Genomic DNA, 19,919 nt, shown 5'->3' on the forward strand with positions numbered 1-19,919 from the left:
TTCTGACTTTAGAACCTTTGGTGGCGGCCGGAGGTTTTCAGCATTTTGATGATTTTCTGGTTGACGACTTTTTAACCAACTAATTGTCATGATTTGTTGGGATTCAACAAATAAACCGGTTTCCAGCGGCCAACCAGCAGAACCCTCGGCCACCACAATCCTGCAGGTTCTCCTGAAAACGGTCAGACCAGTCCTTGTTTCTGAGAAGCACATTTAAACAGGTAATTCCAGCATCTGTCTTTTTGTTTTTATTTAAATTTATGAAACATTTTGTATTTTGATTGAACAGTTTGTGACTCAGTCTGCAATTTGTGGACGTTGAGATTTTTTTCAGGTTTTTATTTGGAAATTTATGAAGAATAAACAGGAATAAAAAGGTTTGAGATCTTCCAGTTAACGTGGTTCATCTGGAACAGAAGGATTCACAGTTTTCCGGTTTTTGTTGTTCCCCTAAAAGCTGATCTGTGTGAGAACCTACAACAACTTCAACTTGCTGATCTTAACACTCGAATGTAGTTTTGTGTACAAACTGCACCTTTAAACCTCCACCAGGGGGCGACGTTCGGCACAGACAGAGTCAAACTGAGCATTTCTGTTCCGATCTCCAGAAAGTTGAAGGAGCTTCCGGAGTGATTCTCCAGAGACGATCGGTCCGGGGGTGCCGATGATCTAAAGTGACGTTATTAATCTGATAAACAGCATCACGGCGACTGAACGAGCAAAATGAGCTGCACGTGTGGAGAGGGTATACGTACATTAGTGATCGAGCGTTGTCGAGTCGGACGTGTAAATGCTGTCACGCACTAGAGATTATCCACAAGTACGTGTTTCGTTCCCCTCAGTCTGGACTTACAGGCTCAGTTATGGCATTAAACACTGTTACAGTGCTAAATCGTGCTTAAAAATACACATAAATGTCCCGCCATGACAGGGATTTCTCTCGAAATAAACTGAGCCTGCAAGTCAAACTGAGGGCACAGTTAAGCTACATCAAGTCAGACATGTTAGATTCTGCACCATTGAGCACTACTCAGTGCTACTTCATGCTTACAATGACTCGTAAGTGTCACGGACCAACATGAAAGTTATTTTGTTTTTTTAAACTAATGCTTGTGTTTTGCCCTCAGATTGACTTGCAGGTTCACTTTTGTCAAACAACTCCTTTCTAATTCCTGTAATATTGTCTGAATCACTGAGCACTCCTACAGTGTCACGTGTAACAGTATAAAGCTCACTGAGCTAACGAGGCACAGTGCAGACTAAAAGGCACAAAGCTTAACCAGAGAGAGCCTGCCAGTCAATGACATGGGTCAAAAAACCCACCCTTTCATATTTCTGTCACAATATCCCCTGAATGTGACTGAAAGGAGACATTTACGTATCCTTGCGCGCGCACACACACACACACACACACACACGCCTCATGTTGCTACTATATCAGCCCCATAACAGCATTACAATCAAGGAGCCACTGATCTTCTGTACGTAATCTGCTGAGACACATCTTGGTTGATACTCTTCTTATAAAATACAACTGTACATAAATCACAAAACTTTCTCTCTTTTTAAAAATACCTACATATAAACACCATATACAAGAATTACTGAAGCAGAACCAGATTGTTAAACTTTTTCCTCTTGGTTTTTTCCTCGTATAGAAAAATAGAGTTAAAAAAAACAACCTCTTGAGCTATAAAAATACCCACCCTCTTAAAAAAAGAGGTGGAGGAGAGCCTCCCGGGGGCGCTGTGCTGATATCGTTTGTGGAGGAGCAGGAGGAGCAGGAGGGTGGTGGTCCTATAGTGGGCGGTCTTTGTCCTCCGTTACTCGCTGTGTGTAGAAGAGGATGTAGGCCTGAGCGCGACACACCTCCTCCACCGAGCACACGTTCATCTTAGAGTCATTACAGTGAACCCAGAAGCCTGAGGGGGGGGGGGAGAACCATCACATGGATGAAGACAAAAGCATGTGGAGAACATAGAGAAGGTCTCAGGTGATCAAACATTTCTGAAACAGTAAGTGGCTGCCATGACGGCCGTTGTTCCTCCATAATAATCAGTTAACGTTGCTCTGATTGTCTCTACTGAGCATGTGCACAACAACTAGCTACTACGGCCGTGATGCACATGAGCAGTCGCGGTGCTTCCGCCATCCACAAGGCGACACAGCATTTCCAGAAAGTGTTGTTTTCGCCCGTTTCCACAGAGACGGCGTCGGAGCGTTTCCATGGCTACGAGCATTGTTGAGTGCAAACGGCTCTCAGAAGAAGCAGTGACTCATGGACGCCTCTCCCTCGTGATGTCAGACAGCTGTGGTCCTCTAACGCCGGCCGACGGCGAGAGAAGTTCTACCAACAGGAATGTGTGAAAATGGAAACGTGGGCTCACTCACCTCCTTCCGTGTTGTAGCAGTAGGAGGTGTAGTGGCCCGAGCCGAAGCCCTTCCCATGATGCATCACCACTGCGGAGAGCTGGTAGAGGAAGTGCTTTGGGCGCGGGGAGCCGGGGCTGCTGGGGGCGGAGCAGGGCACGCCACTGGGCGCCGGCTCCCGGCAGCAGTACGGCTCCATGTCCAGGAGCTGATCGAAGCTGACGTGGACCCCGATCTTCTCCCGGTGGTTCCTCCCAGACCACCTGAGGACCAATCAGAGGGAGGGAAGGGAGGAACAGCCAATCAGCTATTAGTTTCAGTCACATTCACTCTCACTTGTGGCTCTGATGTACTTTGTGTGGCAAAAAAAACTTGTGTCATCTTAGTTTTAAATGTGTATAAAATATATGTATTCTGGTTCAATTGATGATAAAAGAAGCAGATTAATGCATCGTCAGACACTTTGAGTCCAAATATAACAAGATGAAGCAACTAAATATTTATCTAATTGGAGCTGAAAAGCACACAGAACAAAAACTACCAACAAAAAGCCATATAATGATATTATAAAGTCTCCCATTGGAAAAATAAATGAGGCATTCTTTCAGTCTACTATCTGCAATCAATATCAATATCATATTCTCTATGGACTTGGGCAAAGTTAAGCACTTTTGGGAAGTGGAGCGGACCAAACAGCTCTGGCGGTGTGCGTTACTCCGGGCGACGCAGAGGGTTTTCTGCTGCCATGGCATCCAGCTGTTACCATAAATCAGGGGTTACCTGAAGCGTTTGAGGTGAAGCCGGAGGACCTGAGGCAGCTTGTGGACCATCAGACGTTTCTGTGCTTCGGTCAGGATCACCGGTTTGGAGGAGGCCCACCGTCTGGAAGCTGTCACCGGGAGCAGAGAGGAAGAGGAGGAGGAGGAAGAGAAGACGTGAGCAGCAGGAAATCCAGACCAGTTTACTGACAAACAGGAAACTTGAGCAGGAGGTAGAATATTCATCTTGTTTCACTTCATCGGGTAAACTGGGGATTGTGAGAGTAGCTGGATCATGTTTAACCTTTTAAGGTATCAAAGTCACAACATTTCAAGAAACTGAATAAAACAGGTCGCATCTCAGAATATATCCAGTAATTTGACTTCTATCTGCTACCAGATCAATCCTCAGAACATTTGTATCAGACGCAGTGAAACTTTTCATACGTTGGATTTGTTTGAGTTTTATGTTGGGTTTCTGAAAAGGGACATTAAGGACACATCCACATGAGCCAAGACAATCTTTTTTCCTCCCCAGTGTACCCGCAAAAATTCCTGTCCACACGTCACTATGACCACCACTCAACACTAGGCTTCAGGGCATGTAGTACATATGCCAGGCCTTTAGGGGCGCTGTGACTCACCAAATATGCAGAAGACAGAGCACATACAAAGTTATATAGGAGTCTATACTCTAAGACTAAAAGCAGTTCAAATAGCCCCTATGGACAACCACCCAAAGAGAAGCGTGACGTCGCCCGGTAAGGTGCAGCCGGGGCCTCACCCTGGAGCCAGGCCTGGGGTTGGGGCTCGTATGCCAGTGCCTGGTGGCCAGGCATTAACCCGCGGGGCCCGGCTGGGCCCAGTCTGAAGGGACGACGTGCGTTCCTCCTCTTCCTCCTGTGAGCCCACCACCCACAGAGGCTGCTTGTAGGGGGTTGGGTGCAGTGTGGATTGGGTGGCAGTCGACGGCAGGGGCCTCGACGACCTGATCCCCGGACACAGAATCTGGCTTTTGGGACATGGAACGTGACCTCGCTGGGGGGGAAGGAGCCTGAGCTTGTGCGGGAGGTAGAGAGATACCGTCTAGATATAGTCGGGCTCACCTCCACCCACAGCTTGGACTCTGGAACCCAGCTCCTCCACAGGGGCTGGACACTCCACTTTTCTGGAGTTGCCCGCGGTGAGAGACGGCGGGCTGGCGTGGGCTTGCTTATTGCCCCACAGCTCAGCCGCCATGTGTTGAGTTCACCCCGGTGAACGAAAGGGTCGCGTCCCTACGACTCCGGGTAGGGGACAGGTCTCTGACTGTTGTCTCGGCCTACGGACCGAACAGCAGTACAGAGTACTTCTTAGAGACCTTCTTGGAGTCCCTGGGAGGGGTGCTGGATAGTACTCCAACTGGGGACTCCGTTGTTCTACTGGGGGACTTCAAAGGCCCACATGGGCAACGACAGTGAGACTTGGAAAGGGGTGATTGGGAGGAACGGCCTCCCTCATCTGAACCCGAGCGGTGTTCTGTTGTTGGACTCCTGTGCTAGTCACAGTTTGGCCATAACGAACACCATGTTCCAGCACAGGGGTGTTTTCTGTGTGTATTCTGGCAAACCGTCTGGCGCCTCAGGAGGGGGAAGCAGTTTTTCACCAACACTGTTTACAGTGGAGGTGGGGAGCTGTTGACCTCAACTGGAGATGTCGACGGGCGGTGGAAGGAATACTTCAAGGACCTCCTCAATCCCACCATCACGTCTTCCGCTGAGGAAGCAGAGGCTGGGTTCTCAGGTTGACTCGTCCATTACCCAAGCTGAAGTCACCGAGGTAGTTGCTAAGCTCCTCGGTGGCAAGGCACCGGGAGTGGATGAGAACCGCACCGAGTTCCCCAAGTCTCTGGATGTGCAGGGACTGTCCTGGCTGACACGTCTCTGCAACATTGCGTGGCAGTCGGGGACAGTTCCTCTGGAGTGGCAAACAAGAAAGAGGGTGGTCCCTCTTTTTAAGAAGGGGGACCGGAGGGTGTGTTCCAACTACAGGGGGATCACACTCCTCAGCCTTCCAGGGAAAGTCTATTCCAGGGTACTGGAGAGGAGGATCCGGCCTGGAGCAGGAGTTTAGTTCACATTACCGGGAGTAAGTCGGACCTGTTCCCAGTGCATGTTGGCCTCCGGCAGGGCTGTCCTTTGTCACCGGTTCTGTTCATAACTTTTATGGACAGAATTTCTAGGCACAGCCAGGGACCGGAGGGGGTCCGGTTTGGGGACCACAGGATCTCGTCTCCGCTCTTTGCAGACGATGTGGTCCTGTTGGCTTCATCAAACCTGGACCTTCAGCGTGCACTGGCGCAGTTCACAGAGTGTGAAGCAACTGGGATGAGGATCAGCACCTCGTAATCCGAGGCCATGGTTCTCGACCGGAAAGAGGTGGCTTGCCCCCTTCAGGTCGGTGGAGAGCCCTTGTCCCAGGTGGAGGAGTTGCAGTATCTCGGGGTCTTGTTCACGAGTGGGAGGAAGATGGAGCGTGAGATCGACAAGCGGATCGGTGCAGCGTCTGCAGTTATGCGGTCGCTGTATCGGTCCGTCGTGGTGAAGAAAGAGCAAAGCCAAAAGGCGAGGCTCTGGATTTACCGCTCCATCTTCCTTCCTCCCCTCACCTATGGTCATGAGCTTTGGGTCATGACTGAAAGAAGGAGATCCCGGATACAAGCGGCTGAAATGAGTTTCCTCCGTAGGGTGGCTGGGCGCTCCCTTAGAGATAGGGTGAGGAGCTCAGTCACCAGGGAGGAGCTCGGAGTAGAGCCGCTGCTCCTCCACATCCAGAGGAGCCAGTTGAGGCTCGAGCATCTGTTTGGGATGCCCCCTGGACGCCTCCCTTGGGAGGTTTTCTGGGCATGTCCCTCCGGTAGGAAGCCACGGGGCAGACCTAGGACACGCTGGAGGGACTATGTCTCTCGGCTGGCCTGGGAACGCCTCGGGGTCCCACCGGAACAGCTGGAGGACGTGTCTGGGGCGAGGGACGTCTGGACATCCCTGCTTAGACTGCTGCCTCCACGACCCGGCCCCGAATAAGCGGGGGACAATGGATGGACAGAACTTAAAATTAAAATCAAACACGGTCAAAAGGAGCCAAAAACACTCCACAGGGTGAAAGTGACTTCAGATATTTAATCATTTGGTTTGATCATAAAGCTTTTTTAACATCAATCAATACAGCGTTTTCTATTTCCTGTGCATGTGATTCATCTTTCTGCTGGTAGGTTTGTTTCCTAAAATCGTCAGAAAACATGAGTTTGAGGTGATTCTACATGTCCTGCAGGTGTTTGGCCTGTAGAGGGAGCAGTAGAGTGATGTGAGCTACTTCATTGCAAAAAGGTAAATGTTCCTTTCTGAGAGGAAGTAGAAACATTCACCATGTGGAACAAGGATTTTCTTGGTAATATGGTGGAAAACGTTGCACACACTGTGGACGGAATCACATGATCAGGACCTTCTAGTTCCCTCTTTCATCCATTCCTAATTAGTCCCTTCATAACTTTTAGATTTCTAACACTTTAGGTGACACGTTTTGCATTTAATTTTTAAAGATAGCTCTGATCGACTCCCCCTACAAACTTGCGCAGGCTTGAAATTCATGAATGATTGTAGAAAACAGATGAATATCTGCTTTTTGACAGCGGCGTGGACTCACAGTTACACTGGTCGCAGGCGTAGATGTTTCCCTCCAGAGCTTCGGTCTCGGTGAACTTGGCCAACATCTCGGTCAGATGGCAGGAGGCCTGAGCCACCGACTCCCTGCTGTTGCTGTGGTAGCGCTCAGGGAACTCCAGCGACAGATCCCAGAACGGCTCCACAGTGTTGGAGCGATGGTCACAGGCGAGGCACGTCACCTGGTGAGAGGATCAGCAGGTCACGTGACCCCGGAGCAGTATTATGGCCGTTCCATTTCAGTGCAATTTTCCAAAAAGATGGCCGAAAAAATAGTGCACAGCTGCTCAAAGCCATCTACAATATGTGTACAGTCATTTTGTATACCTCTTTGTGTATATTATATTCATGTATATATATATTGTATACAAGTTTATATTTGTTCAGTTATGTACTTTTAAAAAAGTATGTTTCTTCTACAACACATTATTTGGCGTTTGGTTTGTTCAATATCAACTGGTCCTATAATTTATAACACGTCATAATGTAGTATTTAGTAGTACACAACATAGTATTTAGTAGTACACAATGTAGTACTTAGTAGTCCACAATAAATTAGAATGCAACATTTAAGGTCTATTTTTTCCAGATTTTCTGGATGTTTGTGGGTGGAAGGCTAAAGCCATTGTTTTTGGCTCAATTTATGTATGGTCATATCAGTATTATGACCAGCATGGGTTGCTGCCGAAATGCTTCAAGTACTACAGTGCCCCTGCCCCCCGCCCCTGAAAATAATCCTAGAGGAAGCACTGCACAGACATCAATGCAACAGCATCAGGAACATTTTTTATCAGATTGTTTTCAATGGTTTTAAATAAATCAAATACACAAACTGTACCTGCAAAAATATCTCAGTTCATTAGTTTTATTGGTGACATGTTATCCAAGTATCAATTGTGCTCGGAAAAAAATGTTTGCACTGTCAGTGGCTACGCGACATATTGTCCTGCCTTAAACTTTGTTTATTCTACAAGACCTGGGAACCTTTTCTGACATTCTTTCACAACACCCAAACAACGTAATGTAATACATTATAGATCCCAACATCTGTTCTCCATTCTGGTAGTACCTGCCTCCATAATCTATCACTGTTGCTTTGCAGTTTACACATTCTAGTTATATTCAATATAATTATAGTGCCATCTTTTGTCAGCACCTTGAGGGGACTGTGGGTGGAAGAACTAGTCAAACCTGAGAGGGAGACATGTATCTGCCCTGCCTCGGTTTAGTGGGTGAAAACTGTCCAATTGAAAGAAAAATGTTTTCACTTCATTGTAATTGAACAATTTTAACATTTGAGTGAGATATATTAGTTTTCAATTTTAAAAAAAAGTATGAGAGATGACAATATAAGACTAATTGGCTCCAAGTGAAGATGTTTAACCTGCCGTTACTTGCATCGTTACTAACTAGATTTATTTAAATGATTCCAACTCATGACATGAAGTCCAAGGTGAAAGATTAATGAGCAAGCGTCAGTTTAAAGGGATGAGCAATTTAAAGAAACATGATTTAATCTGACTCACTAGTCAGTTTATAGTTCGAGGCAATGACATCTGCTGAGTGTGTGTGTGTGTGTGTGTGTGTGTGTGTGTGTGTGTGTGTGTGTGTGTGTGTGTGTGTGTGTGTGTGTGTGTGTGTGTGTGTGTGTGTGTGTGTGTGTTACCTGGCTGAGCAGCTGGCCATGGAAGATGGTGTTGACGACACTGAGCACCTGCTTGATGAGTCTCTTCTGCGTCTGCGGCACGCCGGCGCTGGTGGTGTGTGTGCCAGTGCTCTCCAGCTCGTGCTGCACCTTGTCCAGCAACTCGCACAGGAACTCCTGTGCATCCTGCTGGGCATAGCCCCGGAACGCCGGGATCAGCTGCCACACGGAGTGGAGCATGGCGAACGGCGACACCAGCGCCCACTTGCCGGACCACATGACCTGGAACAAGGTGTGCAGCTCGTGGCAGAGGGAGATGTGCTTGGAGCTGGGCTCTTTGGGCTGGATCAGCTCCATGCTCTGGGTCCGCGATGCCCCGCCGCTCAGCCCCACCCCGGACCCGGAGCTGGCCTGGAGCCCCTTCCTCTGAGCGAGGGGGGACTGCGACAAGGCCTTCCCCGCCAGCTGGCCGTGGACGGCGGAGGCCAGCAGCTCCAGAGCCTGGGTCAGATCCAGACGCAGGAAACACTCCCTGAAAACATGCAGGTGACTGAGCACCTGCAGGATGGAGTTCATGTAGCAGGTGTTTCCCAAGTTCCTCAGGCCCGTCACTCCGGGAGTGACAGTGGGACGCCGTTTGAACGGCGAGCCGCCCTGTTTGGTGCTCTGCTTGCGGCGGGAGGAGGTCTGGGCAGTTCGAGGGGTGCTGGAGGAGGTTTTGGGTTTCGATCGGCTGCTGGAGGAGCTGCTCCTGGTTCTGGGAGTGGGCTGAACCTTTTTGGTCCGTACAGACTTCTTGGTGCTGGCAGTGGCGGCGCTTCGAGTCCTGGGTGTGCGGGTGTGAGACGGAGGGGGAGGAGGTTTCGTCTTGCTGCGAGTCCTGTTCTTAAAGATCGGAGGTGTGGTCGCAGCACTCGCCACTCTCTGGCTTTTCCGACGTATGCGCTTACTTTTCCTGACGGGAGCGTTCTCTAGCTCCTCCTGTAGCTGCCTCTTCAGAGCGCGCCTCCTCTCCTTGGCCTCCCTTTTCTGCTCCTCCTCCTCCCTCTTTCTCTCCTCCTCTTCCCCCTTTCTTTCCTCCTCCTCCCTCTTCTTCCCACATTCGGTCAGACTGAACCAAAAGCGAAACACACGTCCCATAAGCGCCCTGCGGCGGTGCCAGAGGGCTGTAAACATCCTGTCCTCGTCCCTCAGCTGCAGCTCACGGGCACCGCACGGCATGAGGGCGTCGGGCAGCGCACTGATGGAGCGCAGGGTGCGGCCGCTGCGGGTGGTCACCTCATAGTGCTGACTCTGGATGGCACTGAGCGTACTGCGGAGCAGTTTGAGGTCTCCGGTGGCGTTATCATTCAGGACGTAGTCGTCGCACAAGTAACAAAACACGTAGAGTTCGTTGACCTCGATGGCCAGCGGGTGGTGCTGCTGCTGGAAGTGCTGCAGGGCGTGCTCCTCGATGTAGCGTCCACACGCCACGTGAGCGCAGCCGAGGCAGGCCCAGATGGACTCGGTGGTGTTGCAGTCGACGCAGTGCCACTTCTGGGGGTTGAGGATGGAGTGGTCCGGGGCGAGCCGCAACCGGCCCACATGCTTACACCTGTCCATTACACACACCTGACACACTGTGCCAGGTGATCACCAACTGTCTGTGTGTGCAAGTCCGTGTGTGTGTGTGTCTATGTGTGAACCTTTCACACAGGCTTCATATCACCATGGAAACCATGGCGAGCGGGGAAACGGGGCCCTCCTGGGGCATGATGGCGTTATCTGCAGAGGACAGCACAAAGAAAAGTCAAATACAAATAACTGCAAAGAGGTTTTCTTCTGTTCTGTGGCTTAAAATGTCAAAAATCATATAAAATATAAAAGTCCGACAACGTGCATCTATTTTGGATATGAACTGCCCCAAATTAAAGTCACCACTTAAATTCTGAGGTTATATTTTCAGTCCATTGTGGTGGTCCAAAGAGCCAACAATGGTGGGAAATTAGTAGTGGGACTTGTTTAATCGAATTATTGAATTCAGTCATCAGTTTTTAATCACATCGCAGTATTTAATCCATTTGAATACTGAGAACAGAAAAGAATGTTCTCAGGTGCGAGAAACAAACCGTGCTGTAGTACCGAGTTGATTGTTAGAACATTATTTTATCTGGAACTAGTTCATCAAACTACTGTGCTTAACTAATCTCCTCGGCTGTTCTGTTTTCTTCAGTCACTGAAGTCATTTTTTTTTTACACAAAATCCTTCAACTGTCCCACAACCTTGACGAGGTCAAAACTTCCATCATGAAAGTGATGAAAATTTAACAAAGAATAACCCGACAGAGCAGCTCGAGCAGCATTGAGCTCTTCGTCACATCATGTCCTCTTTTCATCCTTACATGACAAATGTATGACCAGAAACCATCTGAGCGTGTACACATCACCTCCTCTCCTTCTTTTAAAGGCCTCTTCTTGCTACCAATGAGTGTCGTGAGTATGTGAGTGTCCGCGGTGGCCATACTACACTCCTGGCTCACTTCCTTAACGTTCCATAATGTAACGTAACGATCCTCAATCTATCTCCACTTCTGCTGCCCGGCGTTCTCCACCTGTCCTAAAGTACTTTATGTTTCACTTCAGGAGTTCTGCGCCGTCTGGATGTCTTAATTTTCTTTTAAATTGTCCTTGTTCAGAGAGGAGATGGAGGATCTCCTCACACAAGTGACCGCGAGGCTCTGGCGCATGCGCAGTCGGTGCGTACAGTCGGTGCGTACAGTCGGTGCGTACAGTCGGTGCGTACAGTCGGTGCGTACAGTCGGTGCGTACAGTCACGCACAGGCCACAGTCACAACATTTGGGCTGCGCGCGGTCCATCGCCGCGGGGTCAGAGCGGACACTTGCACACGGGGCAGATGATGATTTTGACGTCACAAGTACCGCGCGTACTCACAGACATTGGTCGCATGAAGAGGCCTCAAGTGGAAACACGTTAAACCTCACAACTGAATGATGACTTGGCCTCTTTCTGCCTGTTTTACGAGGAACTCAGGTGAACCTCCAGGCGCCCAGCAGACTTGAGCTTTTCCCACAGAAACAATACCTGGTAGGTAAGTATGAACACAGCGAGAGCTGGCAGCCATGACAGGTGGTTAATATGATGCAGGCTGTTAAAACACCACAACAAACCCTGTCTAGAACCAAGTAACAGTAACTCAGGCTGAAATCATATCCAGAGCTGTGATGGAATCAACGAACACTTCAGGAAGATTTTCAGAAGCTGCAGGGTTCGACTCCGAAATAGGACTTTTAATTTTCCAACAGATGGACTCAAGCCAACAATCACTCTCTGGATTTCCCCCAACATGCTTCAGGATCAGTAGCTAAGAAAAGAGGAGCTTTGGGAGTAGGCCGAGCCCGGTTAAACCCCCCACTGAGGTCAAAAAAGAAAGATTATCCAACAAAAGCGTTCTGAGCTTGCAAAGTGAACATCCTTTGTTCGGGTACAGGAGCACATTTGAGAGGGGAAGTGAAAGAGCACCAGAAAGTGTTGGAAAGAGGTGAAGACTTTCCAGAGTCTCATAAGGATCCCAGTGTTTGTCTGACCTTCTAAATCCTGATTGTCCTCTATATGAATCTGCTAAATGATTGTGGTACGACCTCCTCAAAATAACATCATCATTTCTGGAATACAATGATCCCCAGATTAATAGAGCTTCACTGAGGGACGGTTAGAATTGAGAAGGTATGAACAGGTGCTGCTCAGCTGATCAATACCTGCTGGTTGTTTTCCAATTTCACGGTGTCCACATTCATTCCTGCAGCGGCGATCTAAGACCTGGCTGCTGTCAGGCATCCTGCTGAGGTGACAAGTAACCTCACGTCACGACTCGGAGCTTCGTGTCGTCCCGTTAACGGACACAAGAACATTGAAATCAGGCACTTTGTCAACGACACGACTGACAAACAACATGAGAGGTGAACGAAGCGAAGGGGCAGCGAGAGGATCAAAGTGTGACCACACCTTTTTTAAAACGACAGAGAAACTGCAGCAGCCAATAATATAATTATAATGTTGGTTCAAATATCTTACTACCCTGTTGGTATCATAATATTACATTGGCTTGACGACAATTAAAGTGTCCAACATCTGTTCATTTTCTACTATTGTCATATATGCTGAAAAATGAAAGTGTTCCAATTTGTTTTTTAAATAACTGGAAAGCTGGTCCTGTTTTTGAGAGACGAGACGACTGAGGGCAGATGTATTGTGGTGAATCTTTCAGTCGAAATGACAGACAAGAAGAAGTTAAAGAAAAAGTTCAGAGAGGCTTTGAGAGACAACCGTCCAGAAGACAGAGAGTCAAAGACATCCAGAGCTTCCTGAAGGGTGCAGCTGAGCAAAGACACTGCGGATAGAAACCTGAGAGTTTTCAGTTTTGTTCCTACAAGTTGGAGCAGAAAGCCCGTGCCGAGAAAGTGAGGGTTCAAATCCCACTAAGGAGCATGAAAACTCAAGATCTGTTCCAAAAACCCAGGAAAGCAGCCAAAAGACCCTCTCTGATATGGATCCCAGTCAATGATATATTCCGTCACCCGAGGATCCGGCTGTGCTACGTGAAGTATGAGATGATCACCTGATTAAAGTCCATGTCAGAGTCGCCACATCCTCACAAGATAAACATTAATGTTTCTATCATAATCAGAGATGTGGCAGGCCTCTGAGGTTAAATGATTTACTTATAATGTAGGAGTGTGTGATTGTCTTTCTGTGTGTGTGTGTGTGTGTGTGTGTGTGTGTGTGTGTGTGTGTGTGTGTGTGTGTGTGTGTGTGTGTGTGTGTGTGTGTGTGTGTGTGTGTGTGTGTCCTGAGATGGACTGCCTACCTGTCCAGGATGTAACATGGACCCAGTCAGTTAGGCTCTGTCTGTACTTTGGTTAACTACATCTGTGTCTGCAAATTGACTGGACTCGGGCAGATGTGAGTGGGATCAGACAGTGGATTCATACAGAGGTGAGTGGAATCCCCCAGCCTCCTCCTGCCCCCCCACCTTCTGTTCCTCCTGCTCCCCCTGCTCCTGTTCCCACCCCCCGGCTCCCCACCCTGTTCCTCCTCCAGCTCCTGCTCCCCCTGTTCCTCCTCCAGCTCCTCCTCCTCCAGCTCCTTCTCCCCCCCATCCTCTCCCTGTTCCTCCTCCAGCTCCTTCTCCCCCCCATCCTCTCCCCGTTCCTCCTCCAGCTCCTTCTCCCCCCATCCTCTCCCCGTTCCTCCTCCAGCTCCTTCTCCCCCCATCCTCCCCCTGTGCCTCCTCCAGCTCCTGCTCCCACCCATCCTCCCCCTGTTCCTCCTCCAGCTCCTTCTCCCCCCCATCTTCCCCCTGTTCCTCCTCCAGCTCCTTCTCCCCCCCATCCTCTCCCCGTTCCTCCTCCAGCTCCTTCTCCCCCCATCCTCTCCCCGTTCCTCCTCCAGCTCCTTCTCCCCCCATCCTCTCCCCGTTCCTCCTCCAGCTCCTTCTCCAGCTCCTTCTCCACCCATCCCCCCCCTGTTCCTCCTCCAGCTCCTTCTCCCCCCATCCTCCCCCTGTTCCTCCTCCAGCTCCTTCTCCCCCCCATCTTCCCCCTGTTCCTCCTCCAGCTCCTGCTCCCCCCCCCCCATCCTCCCCCTGTCCCTCCTCCAGCTCCTGCTCCCCCCCATCCTCCCCCTGTTCCTCCTCCAGCTCCTTCTCCCCCCATCTTCCCCCTGTTCCTCCTCCAGATCCTGCTCCCCCTGTTCCTCCTCCAGCTCCTGCTCCTTCCCCGTTCCTCCTCCAGCTCCTGCTCCCCCCATCCCCCCCCCTGTTCCTCCTCCAGCTCCTTCTCCCCCCCATCTTCCCCCTGTTCCTCCTCCAGATCCTTCTCCCCCCATCTTCCCCCTGTTCCTCCTCCCGATCCTTCTCCCCCCATTCCTCCTCCAGTCCCCCCCCCCCCCCGCATTCCCCTGTTTTCTACTCTTTACCAAGAGTCCAACTTCAAAGTATCACAGCTACGTTAGCCAGCGGAAGCTAAGCTGCTGTTATTGAGCTACTATAAAATATTGAACTCGTATAAAGAACCGCAATTCAAACCACACAAAACAGTTATTTAAAATGCCTTCAAATACGCATAAGCCCCGCTCAAACATGCCCCGGTGGTGCGACCCCGACACGTTTTGCAGTATTTGTAAGAGCTTAGTGATGCTAGTGTTAGCACGCTAACTAGCGCGCTAGGCTAGCAGCGATACTCCCTCACGGTTCACGCTTCGTCCGGGAGGCGGGCTCCCTAACCGGCCCGCCGGGCGGGGGTCACCCAGAACCGACGGCCCGGAGGCTGCACGGTGCCCACTGGGCTGTAAACCGCTGGTGTTAGAGAGAAAAGCGGGTACCTCTCCTCTCCTTCACGGTAGCTCCTCCGGCTCTACAGTCGTCGCCATCTTGTCATCCTGTCGCGTGGTGTCGGCTCGAGCGCGTCCTCGAGACGTGACGTGCGGTGACGTGTTGTTGTTGTTATTGTTGTTGATGACGAAGATTTCCCTCGTCAACTTTATCCGAGTTTATTAAGAAAGTTTTAATCACTGTAGTTTTCCTCCGTTTATGTTCCGGTTGTAATTCCCGCGTTTGTCTGTTAGAAATCAGTTATTTAAATGTGATTTGGTCACGTGTGTTTCTGTCAAGGAGGTAGAAAACAAAAACCTTGACTTCATCACAATGTAACGAAATATACCCTCAAAGTACTCAAAACCAACCAAAAATATGACAAAATCACACTGCAAACAACAAATGCCTTCAAAAAGACAGACGTTATCCAGTAAATTATGAAAACATGAAGAAATGTTTCAATAATTGACATTAAATAACAAAATTATGTCCAAAAATACTACACAACACAACCACTGGCTCAAAATAAAACACTCTTCATATATACTCTTCAAAGAAACGAAAACCAACCAAAATGTGACACAAAACGATGAAATAGAATTCATGAGAACAACCCAAATGAGACCTGAATAGAATAGAATAGAATAGAATAGAATAGAATAGAATAGAATAGCCTTTATTATCAAAAATGTGCAGTACAAGAAATAATAGTACAATATGGATTAAGGTTCACAGCTGTTTCAAAGTACATGGCTTCACTTGTTTGTGACGTGCAGAATAATTGTGAATCAGTGAATGTGTGAATTCAGAGTAGTTGCGGCAAAGAAAGTGTTCCTGGGTCTGTTTGTCTTTCTTTTTGATTCACCTGTACTACATTGTCTTGAACAATTCCTTGTTTGTGGCTTAAATTTCACCAATAAAGTTGATTTTGATATTTGAAATTATTCCCGGGGTTGACTTCCGGTCAGTTTTACCCTACACATCCTCATATTTCAGATTTATAAATCTAGTTGTGTGTAATATGTGTGAACGTAAATTTAAATCACGATCATCAGCCTAAATAATCCCACACAAATCTCAGATTTTCACAAAAAAGTCAAAGTAGTAATCAGTGTTGACCACTAGAGGGCGGTGTTTCTTCACGCAGGTTTAGTTCCCGAATCAACGGGTTGTTTTCCTCCTTCCCAATCCACTTCATTGGAAAGACACAGAAACACAGAACATTACAAATACACATCGTTTCCTACATTTAGAGCGTTAGAGGATTTTTAATCCATCGTGTGACTGAGCAGAAACCTTTCAGAAATATCAATGTTGGACACACGTTAAGTTATGACAAACTGCAGATATTCTTTGCTCAAGTTTCACAAGAAAATTCTTAAATTCAGTCATTAGCAGCACTAACCCACTAACCCACTCCAACAATTTTAGTCTTCTAATCTAATCTAATCTAATTTAATCTAATCTAATCTTTGGACATGCCATCAGTCCACCTCATTCACACACATGATGCCAGATTTTATAACATGAAGGCCACGAGCAGCCAACGAATACATTGTTTTAAAATGGATTAAAATAAAAGAATTGTCTCTTCATTTCTGATGACGTCCCCGTCCAGCTCAGTAGGTAGAGCATGAGACTTTGTCTCTAGGTAGAGGGTTCATGTCCCCCGTCCAGCTCAGTAGGTAGAGCATGAGACTCTCAGTCTCTAGGTAGAGGGTTCATGTCCCCCGTCCAGCTCAGTAGGTAGAGCATGAGACTCTCTGTCTCAAGGTAGAGGGTTCATGTCCCCCGTCCAGCTCAGTAGGTAGAGCATGAGACTCTCTGTCTCAAGGTAGAGGGTTCATGTCCCCCGTCCAGCTCAGTAGGTAGAGCATGAGACTGTCAGTCTCTAGGTAGAGGGTTCATGTCCCCCGTCCAGCTCAGCTGGTAGAGCATGAGACTCTCAGTCTCAAGGTAGAGGGTTCATGTCCCCCGCCGGGCGCCACCTTCCTGTGGGCTCTCCACCTTCCTGTGGGCTCTCCACCTTCCTGTGGGCTCTCCACCTTCCTGTGGGCTCTCCACCTTCCTGTGAGCTCTCCACCTTCCTGTGGGCTCTCTACCTGCAGGAAGGTTCTTAATGGGTCAATGTGATCTGGGTGACGGTGCTCAGACTGACACCACCACCACCTGGAGAGGGAGAAGAGGGAGCAGATGGATGGAGGGATGGATGGATGGAGGGAGGGATGGATGGATGATGGAGGGATGGATGGATGGATGGAGGGAGGGAGGGATGGAGGGATGGATGGATGGATGATGGAGGGATGGATGGATGGATGGAGGGATGGATGGATGGGGGAGGGATGGAGGGAGGGATGGAGGGATGGATGATGGAGGGATGGATTGATGGATGGAGGGATGGATGGATGGAGGGAGGGATGGAGGGAGGGATGGAGGGAGGGATGGAGGGAGGGATGGATGGATGGATGATGGAGGGATGGATTGATGGATGGAGGGATGGATGGATGGAGGGAGGGAGGGATGGATGGATGGATGGATGGATGGAGGGAGGGATGGAGGGAGGGATGGAGGGAGGGATGGAGGGAGGGATGGATGGATGGATGATGGAGGGATGGATTGATGGATGATGGAGGGATGGATGGATGGAGGGAGGGAGGGAGGGAGGGATGGATGGATGATGGATGGATGGATGGATGGAGGGAGGGAGGGATGGATGGAGGGAGGGATGGATCACTTGTTGGAAGCAGCAGTGTGTGTGGTCTGTGGAGTGTTCATTGAGGAAGGCAGCAGCTGCTCCTGTTTCCTATCAGGTCAAACTGAGACTAACGTTTAGTTTAGTTTAGTTTAGTTTAGCTTAGTTTAGTTTAGTTTAGTCCTCTTCATCTCCTCCTCCTGTTCACCTCCTCCTGTTCACCTCCTCCTGTTCATCTCCTCCTCCTGTTCTCCTCCTCCTCTTCACCTCCTCCTGTTCATCTCCTCCTCCTGTTCATCTCCTCCTCCTGTTCTCCTCCTCCTCTTCACCTCCTCCTTCTGTTCATCTCCTCCTCCTGTTCATCTCCTCCCCCTGTTCACCTCCTCCTCCTGTTCATCTCCTCCTCCTGTTCACCTCCTCCTCCTCCTCCTGTTCTCCTCCTCCTCCTGTTCATCTCCTCCTCCTGTTCTCCTCCTCCTCCTCCTCCTGTTCACCTCCTCCTCCTGTTCTCCTCCTCCTCCTGTTCTCCTCCTCCTCCTCCTGTTCTCCTCCTCCTCCTCCTCCTGTTCACCTCCTCCTCTTGTTCTCCTCCTCCTCCTGTTCTCCTCCTCCTCCTGGTCTCCTCCTCCTCCTCTGTTCTCCTCCTCCTCCTGTTCTCCTCCTCCTCCTCCTGTTCTCCTCCTCCTCCTCCTCCTGTTCACCTCCTCCTCCTGTTCTCCTCCTCCTCTTGTTCTCCTCCTCCTCCTGTTCTCCTCCTCCTCCTGGTCTCCTCCTCCGGTTCATATCCTCCTCCTGTTCACCTCCTCATCTCCTCCTCCTGTTCTCCTCCTCCTCTTCATCTCCTCCTCCTGTTCATATCCTCCTCCTGTTCTTCTCCTCCTCTTCACCTCCTCCTTCTGTTCACCTCCTCCTCCTGTTCATCTCCTCCTCCTGTTCATCTCCTCCCCCTGTTCATCACCTCCTCCTGTTCTCCTCCTCCTGTTCTCCTCCTCCTCCTCCTGTTCACCTCCTCCTGTTCTCCTCCTCCTGTTCTCCTCCTCCTCCTCCTGTTCACCTCCTCCTGTTCTCCTCCTCCTCCTCCTGTTCTCCTCCTCCTGTTCTCCTCCTCCTCCTCCTGTTCTCCTCCTCCTCCTGGTCTGGTCGGTCCAGAAACCTTCAGTATTCTAAGTTTCTAGCTCCTCCTTGATTTTCTTCATTTGAATATTGGATCATAGGAGCTACATTCAGAATCTGCTGTGTCTGTGTGAGCTGGACTGGCTCCGCCCACACATGCCCATCTTGGGAAGAGTAGGAGGTACTTCCTCTGGTGGTGCCATGTGCCAGAGCAGAGCTGCCTAATTGTGGGAGGAGTCAAAGGGAGGGCCTACCTTGATTGGGATTGGCTAAACCCCCGATGACACTATATAGGGTTTGATTCTGATTGGCTGCTTGGAGCAACACACTTTTTAAAACCTGAAACAAGCCAGGGACAGAGAGGACAGACTGTCTTCACTTCTGGGACGTCAGTCCAGGTATGGAGACGAGTAGTACTGCTGGAGAACCTTCAGGAAGTGGATTTAGTAGAATATGAGCTTTTAAAGTTTGGATTTAAAGGTCATTATGTCAGAATTGTCCCGGTCCGGTTCACTCAAGGTGAAATTAGCTGCTGAACTTGAAGGAGTTTGACACTCTTGGTGAAACAGTCATTTTATTCATTTCTTACTTGTTGCCTTCTTGTTTTAGAGAATATTTCAATGTCAATTCCTCTGTTTTGTGCCTCTGTGTGTGTGTGTGTGTGTGTGTGTGTGTGTGTGTGTGTGTGTGTGTGTGTGTGTGTGTGTGTGTGTGTGCAGGTGCAGTGTTCTCATGCTGGTTAATGTGGGCTCTCTCTCTCTGTAGATCCTATCTGCTGCATGTTTTCTTTATTCCATGTATGAACGCTGGTCTGTCTGATACACATTTCAACATGGATCCAAACCACAACATGTAAACAAGCTCCAATTGGGCTCATTTACACTGTCAGTGGAGCAGAAATGTGAAAAATGAGCTTGTTTCCATGATAACATGAGAGAAATCTCATCAATCATGATGGCTGTAACACACTTAGCCGATATAAATCCCACAGTGATCTTTCATTGCCTTAATGTCTTTATAAGAGCACACATGCAGGCCTCGAGTTTCATCCAGGTAATCTGGCCCGAGGGGAACTTTTTAATCTCAACACATGCAGTCGGACTGAAGAATCCCTCTCATGTCCTGATGAGTGGAGAAGTGATCCATACAAGGCTCATTAAGCCCCGCCCCAACACGGCCTGTTTTGAAGCGAGCGTGTGTGTGTATCAGTGGACCAGAGGGTTGTGTGTGTGTGTGTGTGTGTGTGTGTGTGTGTGTGTGTGTGTGTGTGTG

The 19,919-nt window shown here is 49.2% G+C and overlaps 1 protein-coding gene across 1 annotated transcript; it reads right to left on the reverse strand.

Moving 5' to 3' along the window:
- Window positions 1–227: 227 nt before the first annotated feature.
- On the reverse strand, window positions 228–14,918 carry usp44 (ubiquitin specific peptidase 44). The gene is made up of 6 exons (XM_080492086.1): window positions 14,851–14,918; window positions 8,493–10,235; window positions 6,810–7,008; window positions 3,151–3,259; window positions 2,392–2,633; window positions 228–1,922 (listed from the first exon to the last, which is right to left on the reverse strand). The coding sequence occupies exons 2-6, from the start codon at window positions 10,071–10,073 to the stop codon at window positions 1,798–1,800; spliced, it is 2,256 nt and encodes a 751-aa protein (XP_080348212.1). The 5' UTR covers window positions 10,074–10,235; window positions 14,851–14,918; the 3' UTR covers window positions 228–1,797.
- Between the last annotated feature and the right edge of the window lie 5,001 nt (window positions 14,919–19,919).

Source organism: Lipophrys pholis (assembly GCF_963383615.2).
Source record: "Lipophrys pholis genome assembly, chromosome: 22".
Lineage (NCBI taxonomy): Eukaryota > Metazoa > Chordata > Actinopteri > Blenniiformes > Blenniidae > Lipophrys > Lipophrys pholis.

Coding starts and splice junctions, on each gene's coding strand:
- usp44 (XM_080492086.1), bottom strand. CDS start 10,073: ATGGACAGGTGTAAGCATGTGGGCCGGTTGCGGCTCGCCCCGGACCAC. Junction 7,009..8,492: donor ATGGCCAGCTGCTCAGCCAG/GTAACACACACA, acceptor TCCTCTCACCAG/GTGACGTGCCTCGCCTGTGA. Junction 3,260..6,809: donor CGCCTGCGACCAGTGTAACT/GTGAGTCCACGC, acceptor TCCCGGTGACAG/CTTCCAGACGGTGGGCCTCC.